At 43.4% G+C, this 18903-nt stretch overlaps 1 protein-coding gene across 1 annotated transcript; it reads right to left on the reverse strand.

The window, feature by feature from the left end:
* Positions 1 to 16033: 16033 nt before the first annotated feature.
* On the reverse strand, positions 16034 to 18514 carry LOC116107093 (chaperone protein ClpC1, chloroplastic-like). Its single transcript, XM_031393384.1, is given in 7 exon segments — positions 16034 to 16253; positions 16408 to 16975; positions 16978 to 17483; positions 17567 to 17784; positions 17855 to 18073; positions 18152 to 18337; positions 18431 to 18514. Coding segments are annotated over 7 exon segments (2001 nt in total).
* Positions 18515 to 18903: the final 389 nt, after the last annotated feature.

The raw sequence follows: 18903 nt of genomic DNA on the forward strand, positions 1-18903 counted from the left end.
ACAGGGCCTGCAAGATACACTTGGAAAGATCATTTACAGCCTGTCGACTTGGAATGATGTAGGATTTCTGACGGATGAATACTTGGCGCGGGATGGACGTCAGATATCCGTGCGTGAAGCCCAAAGGGCTTAAATAAGCATACCCCATTCAGATGGCCATAACGTCTTATCCGGGAAGAGTTATGAGGCCTGTAAGCTACCATTGGAAAGCTCATTCAAAGCCCTTTGATTTGGACTGATGCAGGATATCCGATGGAGGAATTCTTGGAGTGGACTGAACGTCAGAAGTCTATGCGTAAAGCCCAAAGGGCTAAAATGAGCATGCTTCATTCAGACGGCCATAACTTTTTATCCAAGAAGAGTTACGGGGCCTGTAAGATACCGTTGGAAAGATCATTCAATGCCCCTTGACTTGGACTAATGCATGATGTCTGATGGATGAATTGCTATAGTGGGATGAACGTGAGAACTCCGTGCGTAAAACCCAAAGGGCTTAAATGAGCATGCCCCATTCAGATGGCCATAACTTTTTATCCGGGAAGAGTTACGGGGCCTGTGAGATACCGTCGGAATGCTCATTCAGAGCCTGTCAAATGCTAATTGACATAGACTGATGTGGAATGTGTAGCGGTCTAATTCATGGAGTGGGCCGAACGTCAGATGTCTGTACGTAAAGCCCTAAGGGCTTAAATGAGCATGCCCCAATCAGACGGCCATAACTTTTTATTCGGGAAGAGTTACGGGGCCTGTAAGATACCATTAGAATTCTCATTCAGAGCCCGTAAGAAGCCAATTGACATAGACTAACGTAGAATGTGTACCAGTCTAATTCATGGAGTGGTCGAACGTCAGATGTCCGGGCGTAAAGCCCAAAGGGCATAAATGAGCATGCCCCATTCAGAGGGTCATAACTTTTTATCCGGAAAGAGTTACAGGGCCTGCAAGATGCCCTTGGAAAGCTCATTCAGAGCCCGTTGACTTGGACTGATGCAAGATTTCTGACAGATTAATTCTTGGAGCGGGATGAACGTCAGATGTCCGTGCGTAAAGTCCAAAGGGCTTAAATAATCATGCCCCATTCAGACGGGCATAACTTTTTATTCGGGAAGAGTTACGGAGCCTGTAAGATACCGTTGGAAAGCTCATTAAGAGTCCCTTGATTTTGGGTAATGTAGGATGTCTAACAGATGAATTCCTAGAGCAGCTTGAACGTGAGAACTCCGTGCGTAAAGCCTAAAGGGCTTAAATGAGCATTCCCCATTCAGACGGCCATAACGTTTTATCCGGGAAGAGTTACGGGGCCTGTAAGATACCGATAGAAAGCTCATTCAGAGCCCGTCGACTTGGAATGTTGCAGGATTTCTAACAGATGAATTCTTGGAGCAGGCTGAACGTCAGATGCCCATGCGTAAAGCCCAAAGGGCTTAATTAAGCATACCCCACTCAGACGGCCATAACGTATTATCTGAGAAGAGTTACGGGGCCTGTAAGATACCATTGGAAAGCTCATTCAGAGTCCCTTGATTTGGACTAATGCAAGATTTCTAACGGATGAATTCCTAGAGCGGGCTGATCATGAGAACTCCGTGCGTAAAGCCCAAGGGGCTTAAATGAGCATTCCCCATTCAGACGGCCATAACTTTTTATCCGGGAAGAGTTATGGGGCCTGTAAGATACCGTTGGAATTCTCATTCAGAGCCCGTAAGAAGCCAATTGACATAGACTGACATAGAATGTGTACCAGTCTAATTCATGGAGTGCCCAAACGTCAGATGTCCGGGCATAAAGCCCAAAGGGCTTAAATGAGCATGCCCCATTCAGAGGGTCATAACTTTTTATCCGGGAAGAGTTACAGGACCTGCAAGATGCACTTGGAAAGCTCATTCAGAGCCCGTCGATTTGGACTGATGCATGATTTCTGAAGGATTAATTCTTGGAGCGGGCTGAACGTTAGATATCCGTGCGTAAAGCCTAAAGGGCTTAAATATTCATGCCCCATTCAGACGGCCATAACTTTTTATCCGGGAAGGGTTACGGAACCTGTAAGGTACCGTTGGAAAGCTCATTCAGAGCCCCTTGATTTTGAATAATGCAGGATGTCTGATGGATGAATTCCTAGAGCAGGCGGAACGTGAGAACTCCGTGCGTAAAGCCCAAAGGGCTTAAATGAGCATTCTCCATTCAAACGGCCATAACTTTTTATCCGGGAAGAGTTACGGGGCCTGTAAGATACCCTTGGAAAGCTCATTCAGAGCCCGTCAACCTGGACTGATGCAGGATATCTAATGGATGAATTCTTGGAGTGGGCTGAATGTCAGAAGTCCGTGCGTAAAGCCTAAAGGGCTTAAATGAGTATGCCCCATTCAGACGGCCATAACTTTTTATCCGGGAAGAGTTACGGGGCCTGTAAGATACCCTTGGAAAGCTCATTCAGAGCCCGTCAACCTGGACTGATGCAGGATATCTAATGGATGAATTCTTGGAGTGGGCTGAATGTCAGAAGTCCGTGCGTAAAGCCTAAAGGGCTTAAATGAGTATGCCCCATTCAGACGGCCATAACTTTTTATCCGGGAAGAGTTACGGGGCCTGTAAGATACTGTTGGAAAGACCATTCAGAGCCCCTTGACTTGGACTAATGTAGGATGTCTAACGAAAGAATTCCTAGAGTGGTCTGAACGTGAGAACTCCATGCATAAGCCCCAAAAGGCTTAAATGAGCATGCCCCATTCAGAAGGCCATAACGTTTTATCCGGGAAGAGCTACGGGGCCTATAAGATACCGTTGGAATGGACATTCAGAGCCCGTCAGAAGCCAATTGACATAACCTGATGTCTAATGTCTAGCGGTCTATTTCATGGAGTGGGCCGAACGTCAAATGTCCTTGCGTAAAGCCCAAAGGGTTAAATGAGCATCCCCATTCAGACTGTCATGACTCTTTATTCGGGAAGAGTTACGGGGCCTGTAAGATACCTGTGGAAAGCTCATTCAGAGCCCGTCGACTTGAAATGATGCAGGATTTCTAACGGATGAATTCTGGGAGCAGGCCGAATGTCAGATGTTCGTGCGTAAAGCCCAAAGGGCTTAAATGAGCATGCCCCATTCAAACGACCATAACGTCTTATCCGGGAAGAAATACGGGGCCTGTAAGATATCGTTGGAAAGCTTATTCTGAGCCCCTTAACTTGGACTAATGCAAGATGTCTAACGGATGAATAGAGCGGCCTGAACATGAGAACTCCATGCGTAAAGCGCAAAGGGCTTAAATGAGCATGCCCCATTTAGACGGCCATAACCTTTTATCCGGGAAGAGTTACGGGGCCTGTAAGATGCCGTTGGAATGCTCATTCAGAGCCCATCAAAAGCCAATTGACATAAACTGACGTAGAATGTCTAGCAGTCTAATTCATGGAGTGGGCCGAAAGTCAGATGTCCGCGCATAAAGCCCAGAAGGCTTAAATGAGCATGCCCCATTCAGACGGTCATAACTTTTTATCCGGGAAAAGTTATAGGGCTTGTAAGATACCCTTGGAAAGCTCATTCAGAGCCCGTTTACTGGACTGATGCAGGATATTTGACGGATGAATTCTTGGAGTGGGCTGAATGTCAGAATTCCGTGCGTAAAGCCCAAAGGGCTTAAAAGAGTATGCCCCATTCAGACGGCCATAACTTTTTATCTGGGAAGTGTTACGGGGCCTGTAAGATACCGTTGGAAAGATCATTCAGAGCCCCTTGACTAGGAATAATGTAGGATATCTGACAGATGAATTCCTAGAGTGGTATGAATGTGAGAACTCCGTGCATAAACCACAAAGGGCTTAAGTGAGCATGCCCCATTCAGAAGGCCATAACTTTTTATCCGGGAAGAGTTACGGGGCCTGTAAGATACTGTTGGAAAGACCATTCAGAGCCCCTTGACTTGGACTAATGTAGGATGTCTAACGAAAGAATTCCTAGAGTGGTCTGAACGTGAGAACTCCATGCATAAGCCCCAAAAGGCTTAAATGAGCATGCCCCATTCAGAAGGCCATAACGTTTTATCCGGGAAGAGCTACGGGGCCTATAAGATACCGTTGGAATGGACATTCAGAGCCCGTCAGAAGCCAATTGACATAACCTGATGTCTAATGTCTAGCGGTCTATTTCATGGAGTGGGCCGAACGTCAAATGTCCTTGCGTAAAGCCCAAAGGGTTAAATGAGCATCCCCATTCAGACTGTCATGACTCTTTATTCGGGAAGAGTTACGGGGCCTGTAAGATACCTGTGGAAAGCTCATTCAGAGCCCGTCGACTTGAAATGATGCAGGATTTCTAACGGATGAATTCTGGGAGCAGGCCGAATGTCAGATGTTCGTGCGTAAAGCCCAAAGGGCTTAAATGAGCATGCCCCATTCAAACGACCATAACGTCTTATCCGGGAAGAAATACGGGGCCTGTAAGATATCGTTGGAAAGCTTATTCTGAGCCCCTTAACTTGGACTAATGCAAGATGTCTAACGGATGAATAGAGCGGCCTGAACATGAGAACTCCATGCGTAAAGCGCAAAGGGCTTAAATGAGCATGCCCCATTTAGACGGCCATAACCTTTTATCCGGGAAGAGTTACGGGGCCTGTAAGATGCCGTTGGAATGCTCATTCAGAGCCCATCAAAAGCCAATTGACATAAACTGACGTAGAATGTCTAGCAGTCTAATTCATGGAGTGGGCCGAAAGTCAGATGTCCGCGCATAAAGCCCAGAAGGCTTAAATGAGCATGCCCCATTCAGACGGTCATAACTTTTTATCCGGGAAAAGTTATAGGGCTTGTAAGATACCCTTGGAAAGCTCATTCAGAGCCCGTTTACTGGACTGATGCAGGATATTTGACGGATGAATTCTTGGAGTGGGCTGAATGTCAGAATTCCGTGCGTAAAGCCCAAAGGGCTTAAAAGAGTATGCCCCATTCAGACGGCCATAACTTTTTATCTGGGAAGTGTTACGGGGCCTGTAAGATACCGTTGGAAAGATCATTCAGAGCCCCTTGACTAGGAATAATGTAGGATATCTGACAGATGAATTCCTAGAGTGGTATGAATGTGAGAACTCCGTGCATAAACCACAAAGGGCTTAAGTGAGCATGCCCCATTCAGAAGGCCATAACTTTTTATCCGGGAAGAGCTACGGGGCCTGTAAGATACCGTTGGAATGCTCATTCAGAGCCCGTCAGAAGCCAATTGACATAGCCTAATGTCTAATGTCTAGCAGTCCAGTTCATGGAGTGGGCCAAACATCAGATGTCCTTGAGTAAAGCCCAAAGGGTTAAATGAGCGTGCTCCATTCAGACGGTCAAGACTTTTTATTCGGGAGAGTTACGGGGCCTGTAAGATACCGTGGAAAGCTCATTCAGAGCCCGTCGACTTGGAATGATGTAGGATTTCTAATGAATGAATTCTTGGAACGGGCCGAACGTCAGATGTTCGTGTGTAAAGCCCAAAGGGCTTAAATGAGCATGCCCAATTCAGACGGCCATAACTTTTTATCCGAGAAGAAATACGGGGCCTGTAAGATACCGTTGGAAAGCTCATTCAGAGCCCCTTGACTTGGACTAATGCAGGATGTCTAACGGATGAATTCCTAGAGCGGCCTGAACGTGAGAACTCCACACATAAAGCCCAATGGGCTTAAATGAGCATGCCCCATTCAGACGGCCATAACTTTTTATCCGGGAAGAGTTACGAGCCCTGCAAGATACCGCTTGCATACTCATTCAGAGCCCGTCAGAAAGAAATTGAAATAGGCTAAGGTAGAATGTCTAGCAGTCTAATTCATGGAGTGACCCGAACGTTAGATGTCCGTACGTAAAGCCCAAAGGGCTTAAATGAGCATGCCCCATTCAGACGGCCATAACTTTTTATCCGGGAAGAGTTACGGGGCCTGTAAGATACCGTTGAAAGTCTTATTCAGAGCCCCTTGACTTGGACTAATGCAGGATGTCAAACGGATGAATTCCTAGAGTGGGCTGAACGTGAGAACTCTGTGCGTAAAGCCCGAAGGGCTTCAATGAGCATGCCCCATTCAGACGGCCATAACATTTTATCCGAGAAGAGTTCTGGGGCCTGTAAGATACCATTGGAATGCTCATTCGAAGCCCGTCAGAAGACAATTGACATAGACTAATGTAGAATGTCTAGCGGTCTAATTCATGGAGTGGGCCGAACGTCAGATGTCCGTGCGTAAAGCCCAAAAGACTTAAATGAGAATGTCCCATTCAGACGGTCATAACTTTTTATCCGGGAAGGGTTACGGTGCCTGTAAGATGCCGTTAGAAAGCTCATTAAGAGCCCCTTGAATTGGACTAGTGCAGAATGTCTAACAGATGAATTCCTAGAGCGCTCTGAATGTGAGAACTCCGTGCGTATAGCCCAAAGGGCTTAAATGAGCGTGCACCATTCAGACGGCCATAAATTTTTATCCGGGAAGAAATACTGGGCCTGTAATATACCGTTGGAAAGCTCATTCAGAGCCCCTTGACTTAGACTAATGCAAGATGTCTAATGGATGAATTCCTAGAGCGGTCTAAACATGAGAACTCCGTGCGTAAAGCCCAAAGGGCTTAAATGAGGATGCCTCATTCAGACGGCCATAACTTTTTATCCGGGAAGGGTTACAGGGCCTGTAAGATACTGTTGGTATGCTCATTCAGAGCCTGTCAGAAGGTAATTACATTAGACTGGAAGGGGCCGAACGTCAGATGTCCGTGCGTAAAGCCTAAAGGGCTTAAATGAGCATGCCCCATTCAGACGGTCATAACTTTTTATCCATGAAGAGTTACGGGGCTTGTAAGATACCCTTGGAAAGCTCATTCAGAGCCCGTCGACCTGGACTAATGTAGGATATCTGAGGATGAATTCTTAGAGCGGGCTTAACGTCAGAAATCCGTGCGTAAACCCCAAAGAGCTTAAATGAGCATGTCCCATTTAGACGGCCATAACATATTATCCGGGAAGAGTTACGGGGCATGTAAGATACCGTTGAAAAGCTCATTCAGAGCGCCTTGACGTGGACTAATGTGGGATGTCTAACAGATGAATTCCTAGAGCGAGCTGAACGTGAGAACGCCGTGCGTAAAGCACAAAGGGCTTAAATGAGCATACCCCATTCAGACGACCATAAATTTTTATCCGGGAAGAGTTACGGGGCCTGTAAGATACTGTTGGAATGCTCATTCAGAGTCCCTTTACTTGGACTAATGCACGATGTCAAACAGATGAATTCCTGGAGCGAGCTGAACGTGAGAACTCCGTGCGTAAAGCCCAAAGGGCTTAAATAAGCATGCCCCATTCAGACGGCCATAACGTTTTATCCGAGAAGAGTTACAAGGCCGTTAAGATACCATTGGAATGCTCATTTAGAGCCCGTCAGATGTCAATTGACATAGACTAACGTAGAATGTCTAGCGGTCCAATTCATGGAGTGGGCCGAACGTCAGATGTCCGTGCGTAAAGCCCAGTGGGCTTAAATGAGAATGTCTCATTCAGACGGTCATAACATTTTATCCGGGAAGGGTTACGGGGCCTATAAGATGTTGTTGGAAAGCTCATTAAGAGCCCCTTGAATTAGACTAGTGCAGGATGTCTGACGGATAAATTCCTAGAGCGGGCTGAACGTGAGAACTCCATGCATATAGCCCAAAGGGCTTAAATGAGCATGCCCCATTCAGACGGCCATAACTTTTCATCCGGGAAGAGTTATGGGGTCTGTAAGATACCATTGGAATGCTCATCTAGCGGTCTATATCATGGAGTGGGCTGAACGTCAGATGTCCGTGCATAAAGCCCAAAGGGCTTAAATAAGCATGTCCCATTCAGATGGTCATAACTTTTTATCCGAGAAGAGTTACGAGGCCTGTAAGATACCATTGGAAAGCTCATTCAGAGCCGTCGACTTGGAGTGGTGCAGGATATCTAACGGATGAATTATTAGATCAGGCTGAACGTCAGAAGTCCGTGAGTAAACCCCAAAGGTCTTAAATGAGCATGCCTCATTCAATCGGTCATAACTTTTTATCCGGGAAGAGTTACGGGGCCTGTAAGATACCGTTGGGAAGCTCATTCAGAGCCCCTTGACTTGGAATAATGCAAGATATCTGACGGATGTATTCCTAGAGCAAGCTGAATGTGAGAACTTCATGCGTAAAGCCCAAAGGGCTTAAATGAGCATGCTCCATTCAAACGGCCATAACTTCCTATCCGGGAAGAGTAACGGGGCCTGTAAGATACCATTGGAATGCTCATTCAAAGCCCGTCAGAAGCCAATTGACATAGACTAACATAAAATGTATGGCGGTCTAATTCATGGAGTGGGCTGAACGTTAGATGTCCGTGCGTAAAGCCCAAAGGGCTTAACTGAGAATGCCCCATTCAAACGGTCATAACTTTTTATCCGAGAAGAGTTACGAGGCCTGTAAGATACCCTTAGAAAGCTGATTCAGAGTCAGTTGACTTAGAAAGATGCAGGATATCTGGCGGATGAACTCGTGGAGCAGGCTGAACGTCAGAAGTCCGTGCATAAACCCCAAATGGCTTAAATGAGCATGCCCCATTCAGACGGTCATAACTTTTTATCCGGGAAGATTTACGGGGCCTGAATGATACCATTAGAAAGCACATTCAGAGCCCCTTGACTTGGACTAATGTAGGATGTCTGACGGATGAATTCCTAGAGCGGGCTGAACATGAGAACTCCATACGTAAATCCCAAAGGGCTTAAATGAGCATGCCCCATTCAGACAGCCATAACTTTTTATCCGGGAAGAGTTACGGGGCCTGTAAGATACCGTTGGAATGCTCATTCAGAGCCCCTTGACTTAGACTAATGCAGGATATCTGACGAATAAATTCTTAGAGCGGGCTGAACGTGAGAACTCCATGCGTAAAACCCAAAGGGCTTAAATGAGCATGCCCCATTCAGGCGGTCATAACTTTTTATCCGGGAAGAATTACTGGGCCTGTAAGATACCGTTGGAATGCTCATTCAGAGCCCCTTGACTTGGAATAATGCAGGACCTCTGACGGATGAACTCCTAGGGCAGGCTAAATGTGAGAACTTCATGTGTAAAGCCCAAAGGGCTTAAATGAGCATGCCCTATTCAAATGGCCATAACTTTTTATCCGGGAAGAGTTACGGGGCCTGTAAGATACCGTTGGAATGCTCATTCAGAGCTCATCAGAAGCCAATTCATATGGACTAACGTAGAATGTCTAGAGGTCTAATTCATGGAGTGGGCCGAACGTTAGATGTCCGTGCGTAAAGTCCAAAGGGCTTAAATGAGCATGCCCCATTCGGACGGTCATAACGTTTTATCCGGGAAGAGTTCTGGGGCCTGTAAGATACCGTTGGAATGCTCATTCAGAGCCCCTTGACTTGGAGTAACGCAGGATATCTGACGGATGAACTCCTAGAGCGGGTTGAACGTGAGAACCTCGTGCGCAAAGCCCAAAGGGCTTAAATGAGCATGGCCCATTCGGACGGCCATAACTTTTTATTTGGGAGGAGTTACGGGGCCTGTAAGATACCGTTGGAATGCTCATTCAGAGCCCGTCAGAAGTCAACTGACATAGACTAACATAGAATGTCTAGCGATCTAATTCATGGAGTGGGCCGAACGTCAGATGTCCATGTGTAAAGCCCAAAGGGCTTAAAAGACGGTCATAACTTTTTATCCGGGAAGAGTTACGAGACCTGTAAGATACCCTTGGAAAGCTCATTTAGAGCCCGTCGACATGGACTAATGTAGGATATCTAACGGATGAATTCTTGAAGTAGGCTGAACGTCAGAACTCTGTACGTAAACCCCAAAGGGCTTAAATGAGCATGCTCCATTTAGACGGTCATGACTTTTTATCCGGGAAGAGTTATGGTGCCTGTAAGATACCGCTAGAATGCTCACTCAGAGCCTGTCAGACGCCAATTGACATAGGCTAACGTAGAATGTCTAGCGGTATAATTCATGGAGTGGGCCGAACGTCAGATGTCAGTGCGTAAAGCCTAAATGGCTTAAATGAGCATGCATCATTCAGACGGTCATAACTTTTTATCCGGGAAGAGTTACGAGGCCTGTAAGATACCCTTGGAAAGCTCATTCAGAGCCTGTCGATATGGACTAACACAGGGTATTTGATGGATGAATTCTTGGAGCGGCCAGAACATCAAATGTCCATGCATAAACCCCAAAGGACTTAAATGAGCATGCCCCATTCAGATGGTCATAACTTTTTATACGGAAAGAGTTAGCAGGCCTGTAAGATACCCTTGGAAAGCTCATTCAGAGCCCATCGACTTGGCCTAATGCTGGATATCTGACGGATGAATTCATGGAGCAGACTGAACGTCAGACTTCCATGCGTAAACTCCAATGGGCTCAAATGAGTATGCCCCATTCAGACGGCCATAACATTTTATCCGGAAGGAGTTACGAGGCCTGTAAGATACCGTTAGAATGCTCATTCAGAGCCTATCAGAAGGAAATTGACATAGACTAATGTAGAATGTCTAGCGGTCTAATTCATGGAGTGGGCCGAATGTCAGATGTCCGTGCGTAAAGCCCAAAAGGCTTAAATGAGTATGCCCCATTCAGACGGTCATAACTTTTTATCCGGGAAGAGTTACGGGGCCTGTAAGAAACCCTTGGAAAGCTCACTCAGAGTCCGTCGACTTGGACTAATATAGGATAGCTGATGGATGAATTCTTGTAGCGGGCTGAACGTCAGAAGTCTGTGCTTAAACCCCAAATGGCTTAAATGAGCATGCTCCATTCAGACGGTCATAACTTTTTATCCGGGAAGAGTTACGGGGCCTGTAAGATACCGTTGGAAAGCTCATTCAGAGCCCCTTGATGTTGACTAAGTTAGTATATCTGATGTATGAATTCCTAGAGCAGGCTAAACATGAGAACCCCGTGCGTAAAGCCCAAAGGGCTTAAATGAGCATGCCTCATTCAAACGGCCATAACTTTTTATCCGGGGACAATTACGGGGCCTATAAGATGCCGTTGGAATGCTCATTCAGAGCCCATCAGAAGACAATTGACATAGACTTATGTAGAATGTCTAGCGGTCTATTTCATGGAGTGGGCCGAACGTCAGATGTCCGTGCGTAAAGCCCAAAGGGCTTAAATGAGTATGCCCCTTTCAGACTGTCATAACTTTTTATCCAGGAAGAGTTACGGGGCCTGTAAGAAACCGTTGGAAAGCTCATTCAGAGTTCGTCGACTTGGACTAATGCAGGATAGCTGAAGGATGAATTCTTGTAGTGGGCTGAATTTTAAAAATCCGTGCGTAAATCCCAAAGGGCGTAAATGGGCATTCCCCATTCAGACGGCCATAAATTTTTATCCGGGGAGAGTTACGGGGCCTGTAAGATACTGTTAGAATGCTCATTCAGAGCTCTTCAGAAGCCAATTGACATGGACTGACGTAGAATGTCTAGTGGTCTATTTCATGGAGTGGGCCAAATGTCAGATGTCCGTGCATAAAGCCCAAAGGGCTTTAATGAGCATGCCCCATTCAGACGGTCATATCTTTTTATCCGGGAAGAGTTACGGGGCCTGTAAGATACCCTTGAAAAGCTCATTCAGAGCCCGTCGATATAGACTAATGCATGATATCTAACGGATGAATTCTTGGAGCAGACTGAATGTCAGAAATCTGTGCATAAACCCCCAAGGGCTTAAATGAGCATGCCCCATTCGGACGGTCATAACTTTTATCCAGGAAGAGTTACGGGGCTTGTAAGATACCTTTGGAAAGCTCATTCAGAGCCCGTCAACTTGGACTAATGTAAGATATATGACGGATGAATTCATACAGTGGGCTGAACGTCAGAAGTCCATGCGTAAATCCTAAAGGGCTTAAATGAGCATGCTCCATTCAGACGGCCATAAATTTTTATCCGGGGAGAGTTACGGGGCCTGTAAGATACCGTTTGAATGCTCATTCAGAGCTCGTCAGAAGCCAATTGACATGGACTGACGTAGAATGTCTAGCGGTCTAATTCATGGATTGGGCCGAACGTCAGATGTCCGTGCGTAAAGCCTAAAGGGCTTAAATGAGCATGCCCCATTCAGACGGCCATAACTTTTTATCCGAAAAGAGTTACGGGGCCTGTAAGATACCCTTGGAAAGCTCATTCAGAGCTCGTCGATTTGGACTAATGTAGGATATCTAACGGATGAATTCCTTGAGCAGGCTGAACGTCAGAAATCCGTGCGTAAACCCCCAAGGGCTTAAATGAGCATGCCCCATTCAAATGGTCATAACTTTTTATCTGGGAAGAGTTACGGGGCCTATAAGATACCCTTGGAAAGCTCATTCAGAGCCCGTCGACTTGGACTAATGTAAGATATCTGATGGATGAATTCTTGGAGAGGGCTGAACGTCAGAAGTCCATGCGTAAATCCCAAAGGGCTTAAATGAGCATGCCCCATTCAGACGGCCATAACTTTTTATCCAGGAAGAGTTACGGGGCCTGTAAGATACCCTTGGAAAGCTCATTCGGAGTCCGTCGACTTGGACTGATGTAGGATATCTGACATATGAATTCTTGGAGCAGGCTGAACGTCAGAATTCCGTGCATAAACCCCAAAGGGCTTAAATGAGCATGCCCAATTCATACGATCATAACTTTTTATCCGGGAAGAGTTACGGGGCCTGTAAGATACCATTGGAAAGCTCATTCAGAGCCTATCAAAAGCCAATTAACATAGACTGATATAGAATGTCTAGCGTTCTAATTCATGGAGTGGGCCGAATGTCAGATGTCCGTGCGTAAAGCCCAAAGGGCTTAAATGAGCATGCCCCATTCAGACGGTCATAACTTTTTATTCGGGAAGAGTTACGGAGCCTGTAAGATACCCTTGGAGAGCTCATTCAGAGCCCGTCAACTTGGACTGATGCAAGATATTTGACGGATAAATTCTTGGAGCAGGCTGAACGTCAGAATTCCGTGTGTAAACCCCAAAGGGCTTAAATGAGCATGCCCCATTCAGACGGTCATAACTTTTTATCCGGGAAGAGTTACGGGGCCTGTGAGATACCTTTGGAAAGCTCATTCAAAGTTCGTCGACTTGGACTAATGCAGGATATCTAACAGATGAATTCTTGTAGCGGGCTGAACGTCAGATGTCTGTGCGTAAACCCCAAAGGGCTTAAATGAGCATGCCCCATTCAAACAGCCATAACTTTTTACCCGGAAAGATTTACGGGACCTGTGAGATACCGTTGGAAAGCTCATTCAGAGACCTTGGACGTGGAGACCTACTTTTTCTGGTTGGAGGTCATTTTCAAGGTGAAAATCCACCATTTTATTTTGATTTGGGGCTATTTTTGTAATTTGCGCATTTTTTCCTATTTTATTTCGGATTTTCCTTTTTTAATTGATTTAGTTTTTGTTTCCTTTTTTTATTAGGAATCTTGTTAGCATTGGTTGTCACCCTATATAAACTGATTTTTCGCTTTGGAGACAATTCAATGCATTATTCAGATTTTTCTTCAGATTTCACAGTTTAAGTTTCTAGATTGAGACTTGTTTATTAGTTGTAAAGGTGTNGCGTAAAGCCCAAAGGGCTTAAATGAGCATGCCCCATTCAGACGGTCATAACTTTTTATCCGGGAAGAGTTACGGGGCCTGTGAGATACCTTTGGAAAGCTCATTCAAAGTTCGTCGACTTGGACTAATGCAGGATATCTAACAGATGAATTCTTGTAGCGGGCTGAACGTCAGATGTCTGTGCGTAAACCCCAAAGGGCTTAAATGAGCATGCCCCATTCAAACAGCCATAACTTTTTACCCGGAAAGATTTACGGGACCTGTGAGATACCGTTGGAAAGCTCATTCAGAGACCTTGGACGTGGAGACCTACTTTTTCTGGTTGGAGGTCATTTTCAAGGTGAAAATCCACCATTTTATTTTGATTTGGGGCTATTTTTGTAATTTGCGCATTTTTTCCTATTTTATTTCGGATTTTCCTTTTTTAATTGATTTAGTTTTTGTTTCCTTTTTTTATTAGGAATCTTGTTAGCATTGGTTGTCACCCTATATAAACTGATTTTTCGCTTTGGAGACAATTCAATGCATTATTCAGATTTTTCTTCAGATTTCACAGTTTAAGTTTCTAGATTGAGACTTGTTTATTAGTTGTAAAGGTGTAAAGGTGTAGTCAAGTTCTACCCTTGTTTATTCATGCTAGCTCGCTGATTCAGAAACCGCCTTTTCAAGGCAGCATCCTTCTCAATATGCTTTTTATGAAAGTATGGTTGAAGTTCACAGTCTTTCCTTTGTTATCTGTTAAACAACCATCATCCAAAACCTGAAGCATAACATTCAACACAATAGGATGAGCCTTCTCCATCTCATCAAGGTGAACCATGATGCGTGTTTGCTACAACATGCAAATGTAGCAAGTATACTAGTCGCACAAAGTAATAAAGTGATAAGTAGAGTATCGTTCCCACGAGGATAGTGTTACTAAGTACCGATTTCCCTAGTTTAAGTCATAATTAAAGCAACAATAAATTGGATTGATGGAAAATTAACAACTAAAAACAAATTAACAAAATATAAATGAATGATAATGAAATTAAAGAAAAACCCAACAACTTAACTAATTAGACAATGCTAAAAAATGCTAGGGTGTTGATTTCACCTAGATACGCTAACTCAAATCATAGAATCTATTACCCAAGTTCTAATTTCTTGATTGAAGATCGAATTCCCTAAGTTGTAAAACATACCTTCTCAAGCTACATTTCCCTACTTATCCCTATTAAGCTTCCGCACCCAACAAATTGAAGATTAATAGTTCAAAGTCTTTTAAGCTTTATGGAATTCTATCTAGATTTCATAGATCGCTAAACCTATCTCTAGCATTTGCTTAATCTACGGTATTTATCCCAAGAGGCACAATCACAAATCACTTCTCAGTCTCATTGTGAACAACACACATTTGAATGGTGATCAAGCATCCAAAAGTCATTAAGCAAAGAGATAAACACTCAATCATGAAATTAAAACTCAAAGTAAATCAATTCATATAAATTTGAATCATTGTATCAAGGTTACATCAAACCCTAGCTAAACAACTCAGTTCATACTCAAAAACGAAATAAAAAAACAAAAACAAACTGAATCAAGATTCATCATTGAAAAACAAGCAAAAGATGGAGAAATCTTCTCTAATTTGAAGCCCAAATCTTCAATAATCTTTCCTTCCATGAGCTGCCTCCCAAATGACAAACCAAGATTATTTTTCTTTCCTTTTCGCTCTAATTTATACCTCTTTCACTTAAGGACCAAGCCCTAGCAAGCCAAAACTCGTCGTTTTATTTTTACATCTGATGCAGGTTTCGTTGCGACAAAGCTTTTTCCTCATCGTGGCAAAGATTTTCGGGTCAAATTTGAGCATGATAGAGTCTGAATCTAAAGAAGTGTTAAACATATGAATTGTAGCCCTTTAAATCATCTTTCTACTCTTTAAGAATCAGTACAATCCAAGGTCTACAGCTCAAGTTATGGCAAAAATACTGAAGCACATCCAAAGACATTTTTCTTCAGTTCCCAGCATATTGTTCACGACTTCAAGCCAAGTTTTTGTCCTTGTCCAATCAGAATTAGGAAAAACCCAAAACATGAAAGTTATAGCTCTTCTCCTTAGCTTTCCAAAGCTTCTAAATTCAGGTCATTCTGAGTTTCCAAGCTCAAGTTAGACAATTTACGCTCAAAACTATCATTTATGTTAAAAATCATTGTTTAGGCCTGCCAAGACAAATTAATAGAATTAGGTAGCAATTATGACCAAATGGTATGAAAAGTATTCTAAATCCTATCAAAATTCAATGCAAAATCATAGTATAAAATATGATTATCAAACCACACTGTGAGGCTTCTTATATACAGCTTCAGTCAGTTGACCATCGTCTTCGTAGCCCCTATAGCCCGGAGGCGAGCCCAAGAACTTTGAAACTGTATGTCTCTCATGTCTGTCCTGATTAGGGATTTTTTTTACCCAAAATATTCAACTGCCAAGGCTTTTGCAAGTTCTGTTTTTCCAACGCCATTAGAACCAGCAAATAACAAGCTTGATAAAGGTTGGCTCGGGTCTCTAATTCCCACTTTAGCTTTATGCACGGCGCGGCTGACGGCCTCAACAGCTTTTGGCTGCCCAATTATATTCCTCTGCAGAGAGCCTTTTCCATTCCCAAAAGTCGCTGAGATTTTGCAACTGAAAGTTTCTCCATGTTAATTCCGAATTTGGATTTTTGGTGGGTGAATTTCACATGCGTAAAAGCGTAATATACAAGTAAAATATTAGGATGAAACCTATTGAACTTTCTTATATTTATTCAATTGATTATGGAACTGCATTAAATTAGTACTGCACCAATATTTTGCCATTTGAATCAACATGTATTGTCACTGAATCGCCCTGTTTAATGCTTCCATTCAATATCCTCTCTGCCAAATTGTCCTCCAAGAGCCTCCCAATTGCCCTTCTCAAAGGCCTCGCTCCATAGCTGGGATTATAACCTTCGTTCACAATTTCTTCCTTGAATCTCTCTGTCACTTCAACCTTTATGTTCTTTTCTTTCAGTCTTTCGTACAATTGTTTCAGCATGATCTCCACGATTTCTTTCAGCTGCGAGTTACTCAATGGCCTGAAAACAATCACTTCATCAATCTTGTTCAAGAACTCTGGCCTGAAATTCTTTTTCAGCTCCTCTGCAACTTTCATCTCCACATGGTCGAACCCCAGATGACTTTTCTTGAAAATCAAATTACCACCGATATTTGAGGTCATTATTATAATGGTGTTTTTGAAGTACACGGTCTGCCCTTTGTTATCTGTTAAACGACCACCATATAAAACCTGAAGCATAATATTCAATACATCACAATGAGCCTTCTCAATCTCATCGAAGAGGATCAAACTGTGAGGCCGGTGGCTACAGCTTCTGTAAGTTGGCCACCATTTTCAGAGCCAACATAACCCGGAGGTGAACCAAAAAACTTGGAAACAGTATGTCTCTCCATGTACTCGCTCATGTCGATTCTTATCATGGCGTCTTTCGACCCAAAATATTCGACTGGTAAAGCTTTTGCAAGTTCTGTTTTTCCAACTCCAATAGGACCAGTGAATAAGAAGCTTGATATCGGGCGACTTGGGTCTCTGATTCCCACTCTTGCTCTACGGATGGCACGGCTTATATCTTCAACAGCTTCAGCCTGACCAATAATGTGCTTCTGCAAAGTCTTTTCCATTTGCAAAAGCTGGTGAGATTCTTCACTGGAAATTTTCTCCACTAGAATTCTGGTCCAGGTAGAGACCATCTCCTTTATATTATCTTCACTTATCAACATTTTTGTTCCTAGTGATCCCTTTGTTTGATGTATAACCAATTTGGCGCCAGCGTCATCAATCAAGTCTATCGATTTGTCGAGATTAAACCAGTCACTGGATCACATTTAATACACAAGTTATTACAGGATCATTATATACGCACACAATTAGAGCAACAAAATTCTAAGGGACCTGACCTGATATACTGATGCGAAAGCTGAGTGGCTGCTGCTAAAGAGTTCACTGTGTATTTAACATTGTGATGAGATTCATATTTTGAGCACAAAGCTAGCAGAATCTCAATTGTCCCAGCCACTGATGGTTCAGGCACTAAAACCTGCTGAAACCGCCTTTTCAAGGCAGCATCCTTCTCAATATACTTCTTGTATTCATCAAATGTTATGGCACCAATGCACTACACCAAGCAAATTGCAAATTATAATGATATTTAAAAACGAATTGAGAATCAAATTCAATTAATTCACCCTTAATTCTCCTCTTGCAAGGGCAGGTTTCATTATGTCAGCAGCATCTACTGCTTGTCCTCAAGAACCAGCACCTATAAGAGTGTGCACCTCGTCAATGAAGAGGATGATGGATCCTTCACTCAATTTTACTTCATCTATCAATTTCGTCAACCTCTCCTCATATTCTCCTCGATTCGATGCCCCAGCTATAAGCCGCCCCATGTCCAAGGGATATATCTGAAATTATTAGTAATTCAGGAATATTCACACAAAAGACTAAAATCTTTTAAACATTAATTATTGTGTAGAGTTAACCTTCTTTCTCTGGAGTTTAACTGGAGAAGTATTATTTGTAATCCTCTGTGCTAAGCCTTCAACGATTACAGTTTTTCCAACACCAGGATCGCCAAGCAGGCATGGGTTATTCTTCCTTCTTTTGCACAGTATTTGGATGACACGTTCAAGTTCCTGTTGCCTTCCGATGAGAGGATCCAACTTGCCCTAAACAAGAAATCATATTTCTATCAGCCAGAGACCAGGAGAGAACACCATTAAATTATTGAAGACTAGGCAATGAAGGATCAATTAATTTACCTCTTTTGCCATTTCGTTTAAGTCTGTAGCATATTTGTTTAGCATTTCCAGCTGAACAGGACCTTGTTTCTCAAGTTTCTCCATTTGACTCACTACCTAGTTATAGTTTTGTTTTATGGAATTATATTGTTACAAGAGTATGCATATTTCCTGTTTTATACTGAAATGTATGCATCCAATTTCTCAGGAATATTACAAAATCCAATGCATATCATTAGATGCTTTAATTTAATTAACTCGTTATTATGACTCCCATCCTTCCCTCTCTCTGTTGGTTATCAAATTGAGGGTACGGCTTCCAAAGAGTCCAAGACCATAATACTTCTCAGATTCATTTACATATTTTTATGCATGTACTTACTGCTAATCATGTTTTCTTCTTCTCCAAGTGCTGTCCCCTGGTCTTCTTAAACTGTTTAAAAGTCCCAAAAATAGCAGTTTTCATCGTGATCCTACCTTACGCAGATCGGTTT

This window comes from Pistacia vera, unplaced genomic scaffold (assembly GCF_008641045.1).
Source record: "Pistacia vera cultivar Batoury unplaced genomic scaffold, PisVer_v2 Contig527, whole genome shotgun sequence".
NCBI lineage: Eukaryota > Viridiplantae > Streptophyta > Magnoliopsida > Sapindales > Anacardiaceae > Pistacia > Pistacia vera.